This window comes from Marmota monax, unplaced genomic scaffold (genome assembly GCF_021218885.2).
Source record: "Marmota monax isolate L192 unplaced genomic scaffold, Marmota_monax_Labrador192_F-V1.1 WCK01_AAM20220418_F8-fsc00056, whole genome shotgun sequence".
Taxonomy (NCBI): Eukaryota; Metazoa; Chordata; class Mammalia; order Rodentia; family Sciuridae; genus Marmota; species Marmota monax.
Genome location: NW_026695212.1, coordinates 2,043,226 through 2,064,878, shown reverse-complemented (window position 1 = coordinate 2,064,878; position 21,653 = coordinate 2,043,226). Strand labels below are relative to the sequence as shown.

Sequence of the window (21,653 nt, the reverse complement as noted above, 5' to 3'; positions counted from 1 at the left end):
ATAAATATGTGTGTAGATATATGTATATGTGTATACATATATATTTTAAAAATTTATAAATAAATGTATATGTATATAAAATATATATATATAAAAACAATAGCTAGGGCTGGGGTTGTAGCTCAGTGGTAGAGCACTTGCCTAGGATATGGGAGGCACTGGGTTCGGTTCTCAGCACCATATGCAAATAAATTAATTAAATAAAAGGTCCATCAACAACTAAAAAAATATTTTTTAAAAAATAGCCATTTCAACACATTTATGATAGAGGCTCACAGTCCCTCCTAAAAATTATGGTATAATATTTAGCTACCAAAACAGTAAATAATATTAGGGAGTAAATCAAAATAGAAAAAAAATCTATATTATAGAAAGAAAAATCATTCTATCCAAAACATTTTTTAAATTTGTGTTTGGACAGAAACATTTGTTCTGCATTAATATGTAATGAGAGCAATATCTACAATTTAATTACCAAGCAGAGACTCTGATTTTCGGCAGCTGAAGTCATTTTATTGACATAGCATTTGCTTCATTGGGAAAAAGAACAGATCCCCTTAATAACATGTTTATTATAAAATGTGCACTCTCTTAGTTCACAAGCTAAACAGAAAGAAAATATTTCAAATATGAAATGTTTATCTCAGTGAAACATATTCTGAAATTTCAAAGAGACAGTTGAAATGTGGATAATGCAAAGGTTTTTAATATGCAATGTGAAATGCCATAATTTTTTATCATTTGTCTGAAATAGATCAAGTTAGGTTAGAAAGTTGCTCACTTCAGTTAGTACTTCCTCCTTTAAAAAATATACTCAAATATGCCAAAACATTAGCTATCTTGTAGCAGCCAAAAATTAGATGAAACAACCATCCTTTTAAAATCCCAGCTTAGTATCACACTGTAATGCACTCATAAAAAAAATCAAAAAGCATGTGCTAGAGCCTTATATAAGAGGATTATTCTGGAATCGAGTGGAATCAGCATCCTGGTGCTTTGAGCACCAGGCTCTAATCAACTGCAATAACACAGGTAGGTGAACCACAGCTGCCTCTACAGCTTGCTTGAACCTGTAACCATCCGATTTAAGGTAGACCCATCAGTCAACTCTAACTATCTCTATAAATTAACAGTTAAGAAACTATCAAAGACCCTAATAAGAGCCAAATGATTCTACTATGAAACTTTAAGTTTCTCCAATCAGTGCCTTTTATGTAAAACTCAGTTTAGCAAAGCACTAACCTATGCTAGAGGGGAAAAACTAAAAAAGGAATTTCAATCTCCTATCATGTGATGAAGATAAACAAATTGAATATGAGTGGAAGCTCATTCATTCACAAGCATTTTCTTCTTACCAGCAACATTTAAATTGATGAAAATAAGGCATAGTTGAGTTTCCCCTTTAAAAAAAAAAAGCTATTAACTAATAAAACAAAGACGCAGAAAATACAAAGACATTCGGACCAAAGGTAGAGACCATTTGATCCTCTATCTAGGAAACATTTGGCTCTTAGAGTCTTTTTTCTACATTAGAACTATAGGCCAAGTGCAGGGGCATTACCTTGACTATCTGAATTCCCATCGAATCATCATCAGGATTACTCCTTTCATTGAAAGTGAAACGCATGGTTTTATCCCAGTCAATGGCTATACTGTGCAAATAATGATCTGCCAAGGTCAACCAAACCTAAAATATTGCATAAATAAAAAAGGTTGCTAAAGTAGAATATGTAATTTCACTTTTGTTAGAAAATAGTTACTGCATCCGACAAGAAAATGGGAACCGTTCCTAATCCAGATAAAGCTTGTACGTCAAGATCTGTAACAACCTCATCAAAATTTTTGCTGTACTGAATTGCGACCTTTGAATCCTTTCATTTTTTTCTTTCAATAACTATTTGTAAAGTTCCTACCATGTGTCAAGTAACAATCCAAGCATTAGAAAACAAGCCATGAGTTTTTTGGAATTTTATTTCAGTTTCATTAGATTCGCTGCATTTTCTTATAAACTTGCTTTACTTGGCTCTAAGTTACTTTCATGCTTGGGCAAAATCCACTTGGCCACTCATGGTGGTGGGGCCTTTTTTTCACCATGGAGGCCTCTGCCTTTAAATCATCCCTCCCACACACATAAAACTAACAGATGGGCTCCCATAATGAAGAACTTTTTTAAAAGAGTCATTGGATATTTTTACTCTTTTGTCTTACCCAGAAAATCTGCTTCTACAAAATGCATTTCATAATGCCATTTTAAATATTTATTATAAGGAACTTTCAATGTTCAAATTCTAGGAGTATTAAAACTAGGTTTATAAATTAATATCCTAAGAACACATTTCAGGTTTTGGTATTTTAACTTGATTTTGCAGGAATAGCATTGATTAGTATTTCCAACCAGACTTATAAGCATCAGAATCATATGTCCAAATGCACACTTGATACCTTCAAGTTAGATATCTAATAGGCATCTCAACTTTAATAGATCCCAAACCAAACAGCTAATCTCCCACCAACCCAACTCTACATACAATCATAAAGTATTGCACCCCTGATCCTCCCATCTATATAAACAGTAACTCTCTACCTTTCCAGTCAGTCAGGCCAAAATCTTAAAGTCCTCCTGGACAAACCTTTCATACATTATATTCAGCCCACTTGGATTTCATATCAGCTGAGTATTCAAAATATATATCTAGAATTTGACCCTCCTCTCCATCTCCACTGCCCCAACCTAAATCATCTGTTGCCTGAATTACTGTGAGTCTCCAACTGATCTCCCTCCTTCTGCCCTTGGCTCTCATATTCTCAAGTTAGCCACCAGATCTGTCCCTTTGAAACATAATTCAGATTATGTTACTCCCCTACTCAAACTTCCCATTCCACACTGAGCAAAAAACCCAAGTCCAGCCAGAGTGTACCACCCTTCTGTTACCTCTAAGACTCTCTCCCCTATTGCTTCTCACTTCGTCCTCTGTGCTCCACCCCACCCCTCTGCTTTGGATTGTATCAGGTGAGATGCTCTCACCTGAGGGCGTTTGCACCGGCTCTTCCCTTAGCCTGGAGTGTTCTCCCTCAGGTAGCTACATCTCTGACTTCTTCACTCCCTCAGGGCTCTACTCATGCATTACTTTGCTATTTAAAATTCTACCTCCTTACCCCTATTCTCCCACACTCTCCTTATTTCTTTCTGTGTTTTATTTTTATCCACAGCACTTGTCACCATCTGACATACTTTATATTTTATTCATTGTAAGCTCCTCAGGACAAAAACTTCAGTCTGCTGTTGTTTTCACTGCTGCATCCCTAGCACCTAGAACAGTACGTGATACAGAATGGATAATCAATAACTGCTTACTGCGTGCATAAATAATGAAGCAATAAGTATCAAATTATTAAATCTAGAATATACTTTTTGACATTCCAGAGGTTTTGAAGGACAGAATGACAGCCTTTCTGTATTTTAGCCTTCAAATCCACCTTACCTTTCTTCTCCATTCCTTTGGTATCCCTGTTGATAGTCTGGCTACAGCCTTGAGAGCATCATACCACTAGGAACAAAGAAGAGCTATCAGGGAAGTAATAATACCAACCCGGATAAGCAATTTCAACCTTTTCTCCATCTTGACATACACAGAGTATGATACAATTAGTACAGCACACTAGGATAAATAAAGCTTCTTGCAGCTGGCAGTTATGGGTCTGGGGATAAGACTGCCCCAAAACCCACACCTCTGGTACTCTAAACACATCTCTGACCCATTTGCAGTAAACAAACAACAATTGGGAAACTCAAAAACCAAAACATGTGCCAGGCATAGTGGTGCATGCCTGTAATCCCATCAGGAGGCTGAGGCAGGAGGACTGTGAGTTCAAAGCCAGCCTCACCAATTTACTGAGGCCTGAGGCCCTAAGCAACTCAGCGAGACCCTGTCTATAGACAAAATACTAAAAAAGGCTGGGGATGTGGGGATGTGGCTCTGTGGTTAATCACCCCTGGGTTCAATCCCTGATAACAAAATATATGTTGTGAGATATATATATATATATATATATATATATATATATATATATATATATATATATATATATATACACACACACACACACGCACACACATATATATGTACACACACACATATATACATATACACACACAAGTGTATATATCAAAACATGTACTATGAGTTCAGAATAATAAATATTTGGTTATTAAAACTTTTTCAGGGCTGGGGTTGTGGCTCAGCAGTAGAGCACTCGCCTAGCATGTGTGAGGCACTGGGTTCGATCCTCAGCAGCACATATAAATAAAATAAAGCTAAAAAAAATTAACAATTTTACCATTTATAGAAAGTGCAAAACTGGCCAGACATGATGGCACAGGCCTGTAATCCCACTGGCTCAGAAGACTGGAGCAGGAGGATCACAACTTCAAAGCCAGCCTCAGCAACTTAGCAAGACTCTGTCCCCAAATAAAATATAAAAAAGAGCTGGGATGTGGCTCAGTGGTTAAGTGTGCCTGTGTTCAATCCCCAGTGCCCCCCAAAAAAAGAAAATGCAAAAATTGTCATGTGTAGCTTCAAAAGTTATTTTACTTGAAACCAAGGGGTAAAAAAAAAAAAAAAGAAAAAAACCTCTGACATCTTCCTATGCATATCAAAGTATATGCTAATATTCAAACTTTGAGACTATATCTCAATGTGCCCTACTGGTACCACCAAACAAGAGTATATTCAAAGCAAAAATGAAGTTACCTGCTGAAAACCATTTTGACCTAAAGATGGCTCAAGAGTGAACTTCAATTTTGTATCAACTCCTAAAAGAAAAATACATAAATCATTGTTATTCATGGAAACTATGACAAATTATATCAAAAATCTGAATAAACCTTGATTCTACTGAATAATTATTTAAATTTTTAAAACCAAGTATTTTTACTAAATTATAGCCAATTTTGTTAAAATAAAAAGCAAATGTATTCATTATTAAAACAGGAAGATACCATATGGCAATAGAATAGAGCTTATCACCTGGGATGGTAGTTTCCACAGCTACCTGGAATAGTGCCCAAACAAAACAAAACCTGGCGCCACAGGACTAGAGTTACACACACCTCCATTCAACCTTAGTTCTCACACTCAAACCAACTGCTTCACCTGTCTCAACCTCAATTCCTTTACCTTTAAAATTAAAACAATAATGTCTATCTCTGAGGATGGTTGTGATGGCTAACTGTAAATCTCCAGGTACAGTGTAATTAATATTAATGAAAGGTAGGAAGATAATTCTCTACTTAGAGTTTGTTTTTCCAGGATGCTTGAATGGACTAAGATTATTATGATAACTTTAGTGGAATAACCAAAGCTATAAAATAATATTATGGGGCTGTGGATGTAGTTCAGTGGTAGAGCGCTTACAAGGCATGGCCAAAGCCCTGGGTTCAATCCCCAGCACCAGAGCAAAGAAGAAGAAAAAAAAATATACACATATATGTCATTGCCTTTCCTTTTGATCCATTATAACAATTCTGTTTGGAGATTTTTATGTTTTTTTAAATATTTATTTTTAGTTGTAGTTGGACACAATACCTTTGTTTTATTTATTTATTTTTGAGTGGTGCTAAGGCTCGAACCTAGGGCCTCACACATGCTTAGGCAAGTGCTCTAACGCTGAGCCACAACTCCAGACCGATGGAGATTTTTATATTTTTTAAATTCTGTCTTGATAGACTTATTCATTGAAGATAAAACATTATGTGTATTAAATTACAAACTACAAACTAAACACATAATTGAACTCTAATCCCAAATAATCAACAACTTTAGATAATCTTCTTTGATAGAAATTCCAAATATATGGAACAGAAGTAAATAAATTGGAAAGGGTATAAAGGTCTTCATTCAAAATTCTGTATTAGAATTATGTATTGTTATTAAAATGAAATTACGTGTTTAAATTCTATAAAAATAAAATCATATCTTAAAATACTATAAATCCTCTTTCTACAATTTCAAAATCAAGTACGTGACCTTTTAAATCACTTTTTTAAAGACTTATTGTTTGTAATGCATTCCACTGTCATGTATAAATTTAAAAAAATAATAATAATAAAGACATTGCTTTTAAGTCCAAGAAATACCAAACATTATCAATAACATTCAGTTTTATAAATTACAAAAATCAAATTATATTTTTACCTACAAGTTATTGGTTGCAGGTTAGGCATGTTGAAAATCTACACATTTTCAATGCTGAGGGGTGGTATGAATAGGAACAATCTTCAGAATTTATAAAATATAGTAAGAGTAATAACAAAGTAGATTGGTCTTTTAAAGGACAAATCTTGGAGACAAGAATCAGGAAAGAGATGTATCTGATTTTCCCAACTCCATGACAGGATGCAGATGTTCTTCTTGGAGCCCTGGAAGAGTGCTGTGGATACACGGTATTGGGACCTAGATTTCTTTTTCTTTTTCTTTTTTTCTTTCTTTCTTTTTTAATATTTAGCTTTTAGTTGGACACAATATCTTTTTTTTTTTTTTTAATGTGGTGCTGAGGATCGAACCCAGGGCCTCGCGTGTGCTAGGTGAGAGCTCTGCCCTGAGCCACAACCCCAACCCTGGGACCTAGATTTCTAAAGTCAAGCTACGGTAGAAATATCAATGCCTTGATATTTCTCTTCAAAGCTTTGGGGTCAAAACCACACTCTGCCTGGATAGATGATTTTCTTCTTCGGAGAAAAATTAAGTACCCAACTGATTCTCATCTCTGTAAGATGATTTAAATGAAGTCCAAGAGTGCCTCTAGCTCCAAAGGCATTTTAATAAACAAAACTGTGTTGGGAGGGTGCTGTCCAGAAGCGGGGTGCTGAAGGGAGGAGTGTATAATCATTACGTTTGTTTTACTGCAATTAAGACCAATAAGTCAGTCCCAAGCTGACTTATTCCTGCTGCCCTAAAACTGCAGGATTTCTTAACGTGTTTGACCGAATATCCTCCTCTGACTTTTCTGGAGCACCTGCTGGGCGTCATACAGATTGCCTTTCCAAGCTGAAACCCAGCAGGAGTTGGTTAGCCAAAACCACAACTATTTTCCCATAATCAAAAATGAGTCAGAGAATTTAGGTGGAATTGATCATCTGCCGCCTGCATACAAAAGCTTAAATCAGGTCATTTTCACCCCCTTTTCTTCTAACTGAATAAAGGAGGAAAGAAGGTTTAAGTTTCATCTGATAATCACAGCTGTTCAGGATTCAGAAATATAAAACACTTTTAACATGGGAAGGAGGTTTTTTTTCCTTTTTAAAGAGAGGTAAAAGAAGATGACGAATAAATACTACAATTTCTGCAACTAGACACTCCGTGGGGAGGAAAACAAAGAAACCACGAGGTTCGGAAGGCAGCAATGCTTTCCATCCTTTGGGACTTAGAGCCTGGGCTGAATCCCCCACAACTGGCTGATAACAGGTCCCAGCAGTCGCTGAGGGGCGGGCAGTGGAGATGACCAACACTCTTGGAGCCCAGCCCGGGCCACTCCAGGGAAAGGTGAGCGCCAAGCACCGTTGCGAGTACAGCTGGCTCCCTTTGCACTCAGCTGGCAGCGCCAGCCTCTTAAAACGCCCGGGAGGGACGCTGGGTGGTGGAGCTGACGCCGAGTTATGCAGCCTGGAGAAGCAGGGATGTGTAAACACAGGCTGTTGGCAGAAAGGGCCTATCCTACCACGGCCAGGCGTGCTCCCAAACCTTACCTACATCAAGGATCTCCTGTCTGCTCCCTACCAAGGCTCAAATTAGAGGGTTCATACAGGCTGACCCTGGGACTCATTACAGGCACACTCAGGAAAGCATATATTCGATTTTTGCTTCGCAGTCGCAGCCTTCCCCTCCGACCTCTGGTGTCAACCCTGTGCCTTTCTCCACCCCACACACCTCTTTCAAGGTCTGGCTTCCTGCGAGCCCGGAGCACAATAGGTGGCGCAGCCTCTGATCGCGGGGGCAGCCTCCCGCACCTCCCCACCTCGCGCAGGAGGCCGGCTCACAGGCCGCGGGGTGGGGGTCCGCGGGCGGGAGCAGCCCATTCTTCGCGTCTCAGGAGGCACTGCTGGTGCCCAGGCCCTGGTCCACGCACTGTGCCCTCCCAGGCCGACCGAGCTCCGCCAGCACCAAGCCACAGCGCCTGGCCTAAGCGGAGTCCAGCGGAGGCTAGGGTGCAAGCCGCACCGGCTCCAGGGCGCCACGCTACTTTCCAGCGCCCCATCTGCAGCCCCGGGTCCTCACCCGGCTCCAGGGTGCAGAGCAGCCGGGGCGCGGTCCGCGAAATGCAGCTGCGCTTCTTGAGCACATTGCTCAGGATGGTGCCCACGCCACCGCCGCCACCACTCTGTCGCTTCAGGCATCTCCCCCCGCGTCTCAGGGAGCCGGTCAGCTTGTCCTGCCGCATCCAAGAGCACCCCGGGATCCAGCACCGCGGCTGTCCTCCTCGGTCCCCGCTGCCTCGTCGGGGTAGCGGCTTCAGGCGCAGAGCTCAGTGAGTCCAAGCTGACGAGGGTGCCTAGGAGCAGCAACCAGCCCTCCAGGGATCGAGAGGACCTGAGAGCACCGTGGGAGCCGCCGAGCATCGGGAGGCGCGGGCATCTGCAGTGCGGAGCCAGCACAGCTGAAGCAGGAAAGGGCTTGGGGCGCGGAGGGAGGGAGGGCGGGAGCCAGTGAGCGGGAGAAGAAGGCGGCGCTCCCGCCCCCAATCCCAGCATCGCTGTGCGCAGGAGGGGCAGCCCCCGCCCTGGAGCCGGTAGCCCGGGCGTCAGGGAATCCGGGACCGCAAGGAGACCAAAAACAGTTTTCCGCGCTTCTCCCAGGAGAGAGGATTGGAGAGGGCTCCAAAGGGAGCCAGCCTCAGGTGCAGAACACCAGCAAGCTGCCAGTGCCCACCTCATCTAAGCAGCCTTGGAACCAAAGGTCAGTCCGCCACAGGACAAATCTGGCAGCGTGGCATTGAAGCTGACAGATGGTGAAGTACAATCTTCCCCCCAAATTGCGTTAAACTCTTTCCTGGCAGCTTAGAGAGGCATAGAAAATGTGGTTTTTAAAGGGAAAAAAAACACTTTTTTAAATGATTATTTCTCTTAGAAAAAAAAATGGATCTTTGGAAAAGTGTTCTCATTGAAGAGCAGTTTTTAAAAGAAGTGGTTCTTCATCTCTCCAGAGCTTCATTAGTTCTGAGCTAGGATTAACCATCCTTGCTGTTAAAAAGAAAAAAGCCATTCTTAAAACAATGGAATATTTACCACAAAAATGAATGAGGAAGAAAAGGGTAGGGTATAAAGATATTTGTATTTGCTATTCTTTGGAAACAGAAACACTAGTTCAATAAACCAAAAGTGAAATTTAAAAACTGGGAGGGGGTACAGTGTGAAGATTGGAATGAAAAGCTGAGCTTTCTTTGGATTTGCCTTATGTAGTTTTTTCAATATTTTTTTAGTTGTTGATAGACCTGTATTTTATTTATATGCAGTGCTGAGAATCGAACCCAGTGCCTCACACATGCCAGGCAAGTGTGCTACTGCCTAGTCCCAGCCCCAGCCCTGCCTTATATAGTTTTGACTGTGGAATAACATTAACAATATTAATAAAATTTATAAAAAAGACTCTAAAGTCTCAAAAATGAATGAAAGCAAATGATCCTAACTAAACAGCCATTGATAGTATAAGAATACAGAAAAAATAATTGATTTAGAACACAATATGACTTTCATTGATAGTGGTATATATTCCAAGAGCAAATAGAGCTGAAAGAAAATATTAATTTCATTCAGGAGTATCATTATTATTATGAATAATATTGGTATTTTAAACTTATATACACTATAGAATAAAGCAAACAGATAATTACATTAGTGTCAAATGGAGCCAAGATTTTTCAGTGTGACAGAAAATTTAAGTATACAACAAAGAAACCAGTTTTCTTTAAAATACTACAACAATATTTAAATTGAAATCACTGGCATGAACTCATTTTTTCCTTTTCCAAAAATAAATATATCCACTGGCTCGATTTAGAAGGACAGACAATTCAGCAGCAATGAACATCCCAGCACCTAAATACCATTCCCCACTAAAAAGAACAAAGGCTCTTTTCAGGAGTGACCGAATCCATATCTGGACCAGAAAAAAAGTAGGAGAGCCTGAAACATCTTGATGAACTCAGAAAGGAAGGAAGTGCTCCCAGATTAACAGGGTCATGTCAAAAGGACGTAAGAACCACATAAATAAGCTCTGATTAACCAAAGATGAAATTATTTGACTATCAAAAACAATGACTATGGGCTAGAGTTGTGGCTCAGTGGTACAGTGCTTGCCTGGCATGTGTGAGGCCCTGGGTTCAATCCTTAGCACCACATATAAATAAATAAAACAAAAGCTTCATGGACAACTTAAAAAAAAAAGGATTATCAAAAAAAAAAAAAACAATAGCTACACATGGGAGGATTAGACAAACTCTAAATAGGGCAAAGGGAAGGGAGGGGCCGTGAGGGTAGGAAAGACCCTGGAATGAGATGAACATCATTACCCTAAGTACATGTATGAAGACACGAATGGTGTAACTACTTTGTGTACAACCAAGACATGAAAAATTGTGCTCTATATGTGGACTATGAATTGAAATGCCTTCTGCTGTCATGTATAACAAATTAGAGTAAATAAATAAGTAAACTTTTAAAAAAACAATGGCTACAATTGACTGGAAAAAGTTGAATATTTTTAAATGCTTTCATAATGTTATTCTAAACCAGCCATAAAAAGAAGTCATTCCTGTGACTCTGGCACACTTATGTTGTAATCAGTACATTTGAGACTTGTGCAGTGCCCCCAGAATTTGAGGACATTGTCAGAAATGGTACAACTCTAAAAATGAAATGTATAAAAACAAAATCTGTTAAAACAAAGTCACGTGCAAAAGCAAAACAGGCTGATAAGGGATGTGTGAGCTATTCAATTATAGCTGCCTGACTGAAATAAAGATGCCTTGAAAAAAAAAAAGCAGCATTCTGAAAACACATCACTTTAGAAGATAAAGTCACTTTTTAGCCTGGTCATTATTAACAGTTTGCTTAGATTTCCTGACCTTTTGCACCAAGCTCAGACACAGAGATCTATCAATCATCGGCTGGGTGCTTTTGCAGTTTGGGCACACATTCATTATCTTTTATCTTTCTGTTAACATTAATAAGATATCCATTGACTATTCCAGCCTATTTCAGCTGTGCTGAGAACAGACAGAGGCCCATCTTTGCCTTTGTCTGGCCCGTGTTTTAGAGGCACCAATATGCCCTTGGGGCTAAAGATGGTGGTGAACACCCAAAAAGAAAGGAAGAGAACTTGCAGGAACAGGAAACACTAGGAGAACAAGCTGGTCAATGCATGTACCATCTTGTCTCCCAGAACTCTCCTCTGCTCAAAACTCAGAGGGGTTTGTGTTCTAACAAGAGGCTATTCACACTTAGTGACATGCACTGGGCTGGCAAGAGAGGCAGGCTTGCTATTCAAAAGGAGGAGCAATGGTCTCTGCTCCACCACACCATCTGCAGTGGGGAGGATATACAAGCTGTATGACACAAGCCACTCAGACCATGTCCAGCTCCCTTTGGCTCTGATGCTAGTCTCACCAAACAAACTTCTAATTATCACTTGGCTTCTCATATTGACGGATGCAGAGGAGAGAATGTACTTATCAGCTAACTGCAGTCACTACCCTTGAGTATGCTCAATGCTCAGTAAACTGAAGTAGTCAAATTTCAGAACTGCCAGAGTCAAAGTCTAGACCCTGGACTGTCAAGTCAGCCTGATATGTCATGGCTGATGAAAAGACCTCTTTCTGAAATTCTTCTTCAGTTACTGTTCTTCCTGATGTTGACAGGAGCTTGTTTACTTTCAAAACGAACATTTTGTTTCCATCTTCTTTAGATTTATTACAAGGAAAAACTGACTCTGATCATTAGAAAAAGCTTTCCTGAAAACTTCCTACTTTAAAACTATATAGAATTTGAATCAGAAAATAAAATTCTACTATTATGGCAATAAGCAGCAAAGGAATTAAACAATATTATTTTGTTTACATTGGAGAGGAGAGCCAGGACTGCCAATTTTTGTAGCAAACAGATAATTAACCAAGGACTAAAATACAATACTCGAAAAGCAGCCATGGCACAAACCTAGTATTATATTTATTATGTGACTCACAGTTTCTTATTTCATGTCTGGGATATTGTTTTCCAAAAAGCAAAAGATGTCATCTGAAGTCAACTTACAAAGGAAACAAGCTGGCATGGATGTGCCTGAGGCTTTCAGCTGCCAGGTCAACTCACCATCCCTCTTTACTCATCAAATGATCTTTACTAATCAAATAATAACAGTGAATTCATGCATGGGCAAATCATACCTTGGCACAGTCCAGAGCAGTTACGATTTAAGCTGGATTTGGGGAAAGGAAGGCCCAGTGTAAACTTTACACCAGATGAGAAACTATTCTTTGTATTGCTAAAGAAAATAAAGACATTGAGGAAAATGCCCAGAATGTCTCAGAGCCCAGTTCTCCTGGGACATCCTCAGAGATTCATTCTCCCAGGCTGAAACAGGGAATTATGAACCACTCAGCACTTCCTGCATCATCAAGCCTACGTGCTGGGAATGAGGCTTCCTTAAGAGCAAACTAGAGACAGGGGAAGAAGATTGAAAGAAAAGAACGCCCAACATAAGGAATAAATGCTATGTCTCAAAGGGCTTCTAGAGGGAATAAAGTCTGAGACTTTTCTGATTTCCTATTGCTACTATTTTTTTTAACAGTAAAGCCTTAAAATAAAAAAGGCCTACGTGCTTATCTTCAGGGACTGAACAGAACTAGTGGTGGCAATTAGTAAGAGAAAAAGCCCTGGAAGCCTGCTGTGAGGAAAAAGAAAAACCACAGGGAGCCAGCCTGCTCTGGGGAAGCTGGCCTGGAGTTCATGTGCATGCTGCTGAGTTCCCTGGCAGCTGTTCATGAGCACAGAGTCTTTGAGGGTCAGAAGTTATCCTACTAGATCATCAGATCTAATGCTGTCTCCCTTGGGCATGAGATCGGCCCATTTTGCACTCACGCTAACTAATAAAGTAGGAGCCTGATGGCATAAAAGCTGCTATTCCCTTCTCCCCACAAAGTTTTAGGGTGTATCAATAACTCCTGAGTAGTAAAAGTAACATATATCTCCTAGTACCTGCTGTAGTTTGGATTTTTGAATGCACCCATGTGATAAAGGCTTGGTCCCCAGTGTGGCACTATTGGGAAAGGTGCAACTTTTAAGAGATTGGGCCTACCACAAGTTTTTAGGTCACTGTGGGTATACCATTGAAGGGACAATGGGACACCCTGTCTCTTCCTCTTCACTCCCTGGCTCCTGATGGGGTGAGTGGTTTTGCTCCATCCACCACAGGCTCTTGCCATGATATGCAGCCTTACCACAGAGCCAAAGCAACAGCCAACTAGATCATGGACTAGAACCTCCAAAACTGAAAGCCAAAATAAATCTTTTCTAAGTTAATTATCTTGGGTATTTTTTTAATAGTATCAAAAAGCTGACTAATATAGCGTCCGTGGTCAGTTCCAAAAGAAGTGAACATTCTCCTCAGACCTATGACAAAGTAAGACCTTAATTCAACTCATTATTCACAACAAAGACTATACACTATAAAGACCAGGGTGATGAGCATCAGAATAATTTTCCCCTCATAAAAGAGACACAGAGGGAGGGCAGTAAGTGGAAATTGAGGGGGGAAAATCTTTACAATTACCTGACACCATATTATGTACGTGGAACATTTCATTTTCTTTTTATATGATTTGTTCCTTTTAGTCATAAAAGCAACTTCTCTATTTAAATACAGGCATCCTTTAAGACAGTCAGGTGTGGCTTTTGTATTTTGTGAAATTCACAGAAAATGTTCTGTCAAACAAAGAACAGAAAAGCTTTGAAACTCCAACAACAAATCACACACCGCCTGGTTCTGCTCCCTCCCAGTATTCCTGTTTATGCTTTCTCAAGACCATATATTTTAACAAGATACTTTCAAAAACAAAACCACCTTCAGCATTCCCCTTAAGCACACTCAAATATTTTGGAAAAGCAAAGAAAAAGAAACCAGTTACATTTACAGAACATAAATTTTAAAATTAATTTATCTAATCATTTAATTCACAGGTGAGGTAGAAATTCCATTTCAGAGTGCTATATGAGAAATATACTTAACACCTCTGAAGCCAGATCCATGTACTCTCAGACATAAAACTAATCAAAGATTTAAGAAAGCATCCTATTATTTTTCTTGGCCAATTATTTTCTGTGAAGTACTTTTTCTTGCCTCATGATTACTGAGAACAATTAAATACTAAGGCTGAGTATCTTAATCTGAAATCCTTAAGAGTGGAAGTGATGTAGACTTTAGATTTTTCAGATTTGGAATATTTACATCTATAATGAGGTATGTTGGGAATAGGAGCCAAGTCCAAATATAAAATTCATTTGTGTTGAGAATACACCTTATACACAAAGCTAAAGGAAGTTTTATATGATAATTTTGGCATGCCTTAGTTTTGCCTGTGAACTATAACATGAGGTCATGTGGAATTATCACTTGTGACAGTGGCATATGGTTGCCCCAAATGTTTTGGATTTTGGAGCATTTCAGATTCTGGATTTTCAAATTAATCATGGTCAACCTATATTTGAGCTAGGTTTATACTGACCATAAATAGACATCTTTGTATTTCTTTCATTCATTCATTCATTCATAAAATAAACACTTATTAATCAACCATTGTGGCTAAGGCTCTGTGTAGGGACACATGAAAAATACAAGTGTAAACAGGCATGTTCTATCCCCAAGAGTTTACAGTTCCATGAGTGAGTAGCAATAAGGATAGCATGAAGGAATCCTTTAAAATACTATGTAAAGCCGGGAGCAGTGGCACACTCCTGTAATCCCAGTGGCTCTGGGGGCTGAGACAGGAAGATCTCGAGTTCGAAAACTTCAGCAAAATCGAGGTGCTAAGCAACTCAGTGAGACCCTGTCTCTAAATAAAATACAAAATACGCTGAGGATGTGGCTCAGTGGTTGAGTGCCCCTGAGTTCAATCCCCAGAAGCACCCCGCATACACACACACACAAAAAAAAAAAAAAAAAAAAAAAAACTTGAAAAGAGATCATTATTTCTACCTCTTAAGATGTGTATGTTCACATTGCTGGTGGGACTGCAAATTGGTGTAGCCAGTATGGAAAGTAATATAGAGATTCCTTGGAAAACTGGGAACGGAACCACCATTTGACCCAGCTATCCCACTCCTCAGTCTATACCCAAAGGACTTAAAAACAGCATTCTACAGGGACACAGCCACATCAATGTCTATAGCAGCACAATTCACAATAGCTAAACTGTGGAACTAACCTAAATGCGTATCAGTTGATGAATAGATAAAGAAAATGTGCTATATATAAAAGAGAATAAAATCATGACACCTGCAGGTAAATGGATGGAATTGAAGAATATATAGTATTGAGATAAATCATATTATTGCTAAGTGAAGTTAGCCAATCCCAAAATAACAAATGCCAAATGTTTTCTCTGATATAAGAATGCTGATTCTTAATTGGGTTGGAGGGAGAGCATAGGAGGATTAGACAATCTCTAGATAGAGCAAAGGGGAGGGAGAGGAAGGCAGGTGAAGGGAGGGGAGATGAGGGTAGGAAAGATGGTGGAATGAGATGGACATTGTTACCCTAAGTACATGTATGAAGACACAAATGATGTGACTCTAATTTGTGTACAACCAGAGATATGAAAAATTGTTCTCTATATGTATAATATGAATTGTAATGCATTCTGCTGTCATATATAACAAGTTAGAATAAAAAATACATAAAATACATGTTCAAATAGGGAAAGAAAATTTTTTAAAAAAGATTTGTATGTTCAAATGTTTTCCCAGAGCTTTGTTTCACTGAGCTATTATATATCATCTGAAAACATCTGAGGACAAAGCTCATTTGCTCTTCTTATTTTTGCACTCAATGATAAATCAGGAGTGAAATTGGGAGACTTAGACTCATTCCTTCAGAATATATAACCAGTGTTTAATCTGCTCATGATGAACTGTTGAGCTTGGACTTCCCAGCACTTTACACCAAGCCATTCTATGATTCCTTTGTCCCAGGGGAGGGATATGCAAGGAGAAGTTTCTCACACCAATCAGTGATGATTTATTTGGCTTAAAAATACATCCCTAGATAAAAAGGCTGATGCCTCTGAAAGTAATATACTTAAATTTGATAAGAGAGGAGTATCAGGAAGAGGAGAGAGATTGGCATCAATGATAGCATTGGCTTGGCAGGCCTGGAAGCCTTAGGTCTGCAAGTTGAGTCCACTCAGAAGAGATGGTGCAAATGTGTGGACTGATGTGGGAATGTGTGCAGGCACACGGTCACGGCACCTGCCAGCACCCTCCAGGAGGCAACGTGGCATGTCAGAAGAGTGCCCACATGGCAGACCAAGGTAGTGTCCCAACATCACTTCTTTACTGGCTCTATGTCTTTAGCCAAGTAACCTAATTTATGGGTTTCAGTTTTCCCATCTTTAGAATGAACAATATTTGAGTTGTTGTGAGAACGAATTGCAAAATGAAAGTCAATAGTATAGCCCTGCATAAAGCGGGCCCCAAATACACTTAAACCTGGCTGTCCTTCTTTAATGGGTGTGCATTGTAACTGGAAAGGTCAGCAGCTAGCATGGCACTGTCAGCAGATCACCCAGAGGCCCGCTGAGGCAGGATCCAAGCCCTGCCCCCAGGGCAAGTCTAATTGGCCCAAAGCCCTACCGATAATACCAGATCTCATCTTTTACTGTCTTAGCCGGTGTCCTCACTCTCTTGGTAGGAATCCTGAAATCAGCTTTGTTTTTGTTTTGTTGTTGCTGCTTTTTATGGTACTGAGGATTATGCCGAGGAGCCCTTTACCATGAGCCACATATCCCCAGTCCTTTTCAAAAATTTTTTTATTTTGAGACAGGGTCTCACTAAGTTGCTTAGGGCCTCACTAAATTTCTGAGAATGGCCTCTAACTTGCAATCCTCCTGCCTCAGCCTCCTGAGGCACTAGGATTATAGGTATATGGCCCCAACCCAGTTGGGATTAGCTCTATGTTTGCTCTAAAGGGCTAGCTTAGAACTGCTAAATGGGAGTTGTGAAGAGGCAGATGTCAGCACAATGTCAGAATGCTCTAACTGTACAGGAAACCCATGGCCTCAAGGAGATCTAATTGTCCTCTCCTGTGGAGTTCTTAGGCCCAGCAGGCAGAGGTGCTATGAAAGGACATTTAAAATGAGGGGAGGATGGACCATTCAGATCAGCAAAACAGCTTTCAACCCTAGGATTCTCTATGGTCAAATGAACAGATATGCAGAAAGTCCATTACTCTATTAGAATTCCTCAATCCAAAATAAACATTGGGCAGCTGCATGCTTAAAGAATACAGTTTGGGTGGTTATATTTTCAGGTAAACTGAAATTTAACTCAAAACATCCTTTCAGTATCATTCCTCATCATAAAATATAGATAAAAATTTATAAAATATTCTACCTACTTGACTTATTAAGAGTATTCCAAACTAATTGAATTTTTATGTTTGTTAGAAATTTACATTATCTCTAAGCCATTATTCTCATTGTAGAAGAGTCCAGGACAGGCATTAGAAGTTCAAGCAATTAAAGTGAGTCCAAGTCATTTTCTAAAATATAAAAGGTTTTTTTTTAATGTGCATGACTGCTGGGTGCAGTGACACATGCTTGTAATCCCAGTGGCTCGGGAGGTTGAAGCAGGAGGATTGCAGGTTCAAAGCTAGGCTCAGCAACTTAGTAAAGCCCTAAGCAACTTAGCGAGACCTTGTCTCAAAACAAAAATGGATAGGGGACGTGGCTCAGTGGCTAAGCACCCCAGATTCAATCCCTAATACACGTACACACACAAAAAAGTGCATGACTATGTCTGATGTATGAAACTAGAAGTTTTAAATTCGTTATTAATTGATCTTATTTTTTTAGACATTGATGGACCTTTTATTTTGTTCATTTATTTATTTGCAGTGCTGAGAATCAACCTGGTGCCTCACACGTGCTAGGTAAGTGCTCTACCACTGAGCCACAACCCCAGCTCCTGATTTTCTTATTTCTGAATGATTACATTTGTTGTGTCTGTACCATAACATCAATTTAAACTTAGAAGTAGAAGTCACGATTCCTAGCAGAACTTCATTTTGAACCTGCCTCCATATATATAATTTTTCTGTTACTACTTCATCTAGAAATTCCAAAAAGCAGTTTAGAACTTTATTTCTTCAAATGAAACTTGTTTTCAAGGAAGTTCAGAGAATCAGGAAGAAAAAATATTAGCCAAAAAGCTATAATAAACAGGATAACTCCCACAAATAAAGCCTAGACATGTTTAAGGCGAATTTGCATTGTCATTCAAAAGTCAATATGAAAACTTTAACTTAAAAGAAACATTTAATAAAAATGATATGTGTGTTTTGTTTCTATATTCTAAATATAAAGGCTAGCATAACAATCAGCTATGGTTAAATCACAGGGCAGTGAATGTAAGAAATTTTAAATCACACCAGGAACTACATAAAAAGGAATGTTGTTCTCCTGAGTTTCACAGGTGGCAGATACTTGGGGGTGAGACAGATTTATGGTATCAGTCAATATAGGCCACAGTGTTTCAAAGGGCTGCATATCTGGTGATCTATATTCATGTTTGTCTTTGCTGTTATAAAAATACAAGAATCTACCAGAGTAACCTGGGAAACGGTCATATTTATGTTCTCAACTTTGAAAGTCAACCTACAGTTTGGTTAATAGAGAAAAAATTCCTAAGGAAGCAGTAGCTCTTAGTAAATATACTTTCTACATTCTCCTCCTCTTCTAGAATCAGTACCAGTATGGCTACTGTGCTCATGTACTTAGTATAGCAGTGCTGGCACCTTTAATTACCACTGTCTTTAGTCCCCACTTACAGCAGAGTATCACTTAACGGTATGTCATTCTGGCCTAAGGCCAGCATCATCAGATATGCCAACACCTAGGGAGGGAATAGATTATGTCATTTAAAAAATTACTTCTGGGGGGGCTGGGGTTGTGGCTCAGCAGTAGAATGCTCGCCTCACATGTGCAAGACCCTGGGTTCGATCCTCAGCACCACATACAAAAATAAACAAGTGAAATAAAGGTGTTGTGTCCAACTACAAAAATTTTTTAAAAATTACTTCTGAGTCTCTAAATTTTAAACCTTCCTGACACTTGAAAACTAACTACAGGTTGAGTATCCCTTATTCAAAATGGCAGGGGCTAAGAGTGTTTTGAACTGGGGAATTATTTTTTTCTAGATTTTAAAATATTTGCTTATATATAACAAGATATCTTGGGGGTAGAGTCCAAGTCTTAACATGAAGTTCATTTGTGTTTTGTATATACCTTATACAAATAGCCTTTTTATAGGCAATTATAATATTTTCAATAAATTTGTACCTGAAACAAAGTTTTATGGTGTGAAATTTTCCACTTGTGGTGCCATCATGCCAGTACTCAAAAAGTTTTAGACCAGAGATGCTCAACCCATACTACAGTATATTTTAGGGAAATGCAAAATAATTTTCTTCCATAGAGACTGATCCATAATACAAACTCAGGAAATGTCTTTTTAACTGTATCTATGGCACACAAAGAATATCAGACTCGGATCCTGCTGCTCTATTTTAAAATGGTACCTGCCACAACACCTGAATTCCATATGTTACACTTCCCACCACCACACCTGACTCACCCATGCCCTTGAATTATTTATCATATATATATATTACTTTTTCCTCTTAGTAAACCACAAACTTCTTTTAGTACAAGGACTAATTATTTTATTCATGGTTGCACCTGACCCCCACCCCTGCCTGCAGCTAGCATGAGGCTCTGGTACATAGATGTTAAAAAGAAATAAAATCATAAATTCACACTTGGTACTTAGATGTTAAAAAGAAATAAAATCATAAATTCATCAAGTTAAGAAGAATGTCATGTTTTCCTACCCATTAAAAAGCCTTCTTATTCAACTATAAGAAAAATAAGCAGATGTGTTTACGAACAGTTATTTTGACTAACATTTGTGCAATGTACAAAAAATAATCCACAAACACTATTCTTAGTCTCCCTGACAAATTTCCAAAATATGCAATGCTCAGATATCACACACTGGCTCTAGACATCAGGTAAAAATGCTCCTGTAATTATAGATTTAAGGGCAGTCAGTTTAGGATAGTAGCTAAAAGCAGAGATTCTAAAACCAGTTGCCTGAGTTTGAAACCTGGCTCCACCATTCAGTAGTGATGTAAACCTGGGTATCTCAATTACCTCAGCTTCCTCATTCACAAAATGGGGCAATAAAGTACCTACTCCTTAAGGGTTACTCAAAGAAGCAAATGATAGAGGTAAAGCATTTACCATAGCACCTGGCATACAGTAAGCTCTCTATTTAAATATTTTCTCTACCATTAATATAGTAGTGTAAAAGCACATAAGAGTATTTTAAGACATTTTAATTTATATGAGAATATTGTCATAGATTACCAACAATGCCAACGAGGTCACTTGAGCTTCTTTGCTCTTTAATTATGTTAGCATCCAATGTGATCTACAGATTTAGTACAAAACCACTTGAGGAAGTCCATTAAAAAGAACACTCATATTTAAACTGAAAAATTGGTGACATTTTTCATTATCTTGATTTTTTTAAACTTGTTACTTTAGGAGAATTTGCTACAATGCATATAAGTCAATTCTTCCCTGCTCCTCAAAAAAATTAATAAAGCCCCAGTATTAACTAGCCAGTGGCCATTGGCTTTGTAAGATAACTGCAAGCAGGAAACCAATCCTGCATAGCAGAGTTTAAGACAGCAATATTCTTGTCAATCTTTCTATTCCTCCAATATTGTAGTTTTTCAAATAATGTTTGCAATATTTTGAATTTGATTCAACCATTTTATTTTTTGGAGTTCATCAAATACAGCCCATCATTTATTGTAAAGTTTTGGTCTTTGAATACATTTTCATTATTTGCAGCATAAATAAGTTTTATGGTATATTCTATATTCCTACATGTATTAATAGCAATTTCTCAAGTTAGGGGTTGCAAATATATCTTAGAAGGAGAAATACCTTGTCAAAAATTTGTGTTTATAAGTTTATCAACTTACCAGGACTATATTTCCTAATAGGGATACACAAAAAACAAGGATGGGATGAGTATAACTATAACCCATAATAACAGTTATGCCGGGCACAGTGGTGCATGCCTGTACTCCCTGGCTCTGGAGGCTGAGGCAGGAGAATCACAAGTTCAAAGGAAAAGTGAAATACTAAGCCACTCAGTGAAACTCTGTCTCTAAGTAAAAAAACAAAATAGGGCTGGGGATGTGGCTCAGTGGGTCAAGTGCCCCTGAGTTCAATCCCTGGTACCAAAAATAAATAAATAAATAACGGTAATTACCATGTAATGTAGTGTGGTTCAGGTACTGGTTGAGATACTTTAATTA

The 21,653-nt window shown here is 38.8% G+C and overlaps 1 protein-coding gene across 7 annotated transcripts in view; it reads right to left on the bottom strand.

The window, feature by feature from the left end:
* Tbc1d30 (TBC1 domain family member 30) overlaps positions 1 to 21,653 on the bottom strand; it is a 116,071-nt gene that overhangs the window by 34,747 nt on the left and 59,671 nt on the right. For 4 of the 7 annotated variants that reach the window (XM_058574647.1, XM_046430606.2, XM_058574645.1 and 1 more), the window contains 3 exons: positions 4,752 to 4,813; positions 3,483 to 3,548; positions 1,562 to 1,687 (listed from right to left, as the gene is read on the bottom strand). In XM_058574647.1, the coding sequence (XP_058430630.1) occupies positions 1,562 to 1,687; positions 3,483 to 3,548; positions 4,752 to 4,813 (254 nt within the window). Of the gene's footprint in view, positions 1 to 1,561; positions 1,688 to 3,482; positions 3,549 to 4,751; positions 4,814 to 8,273; positions 8,672 to 21,653 lie in introns of those variants that run through there. The other 3 variants (XM_058574648.1, XM_058574649.1, XM_058574646.1) reach the window with 3 other exon arrangements.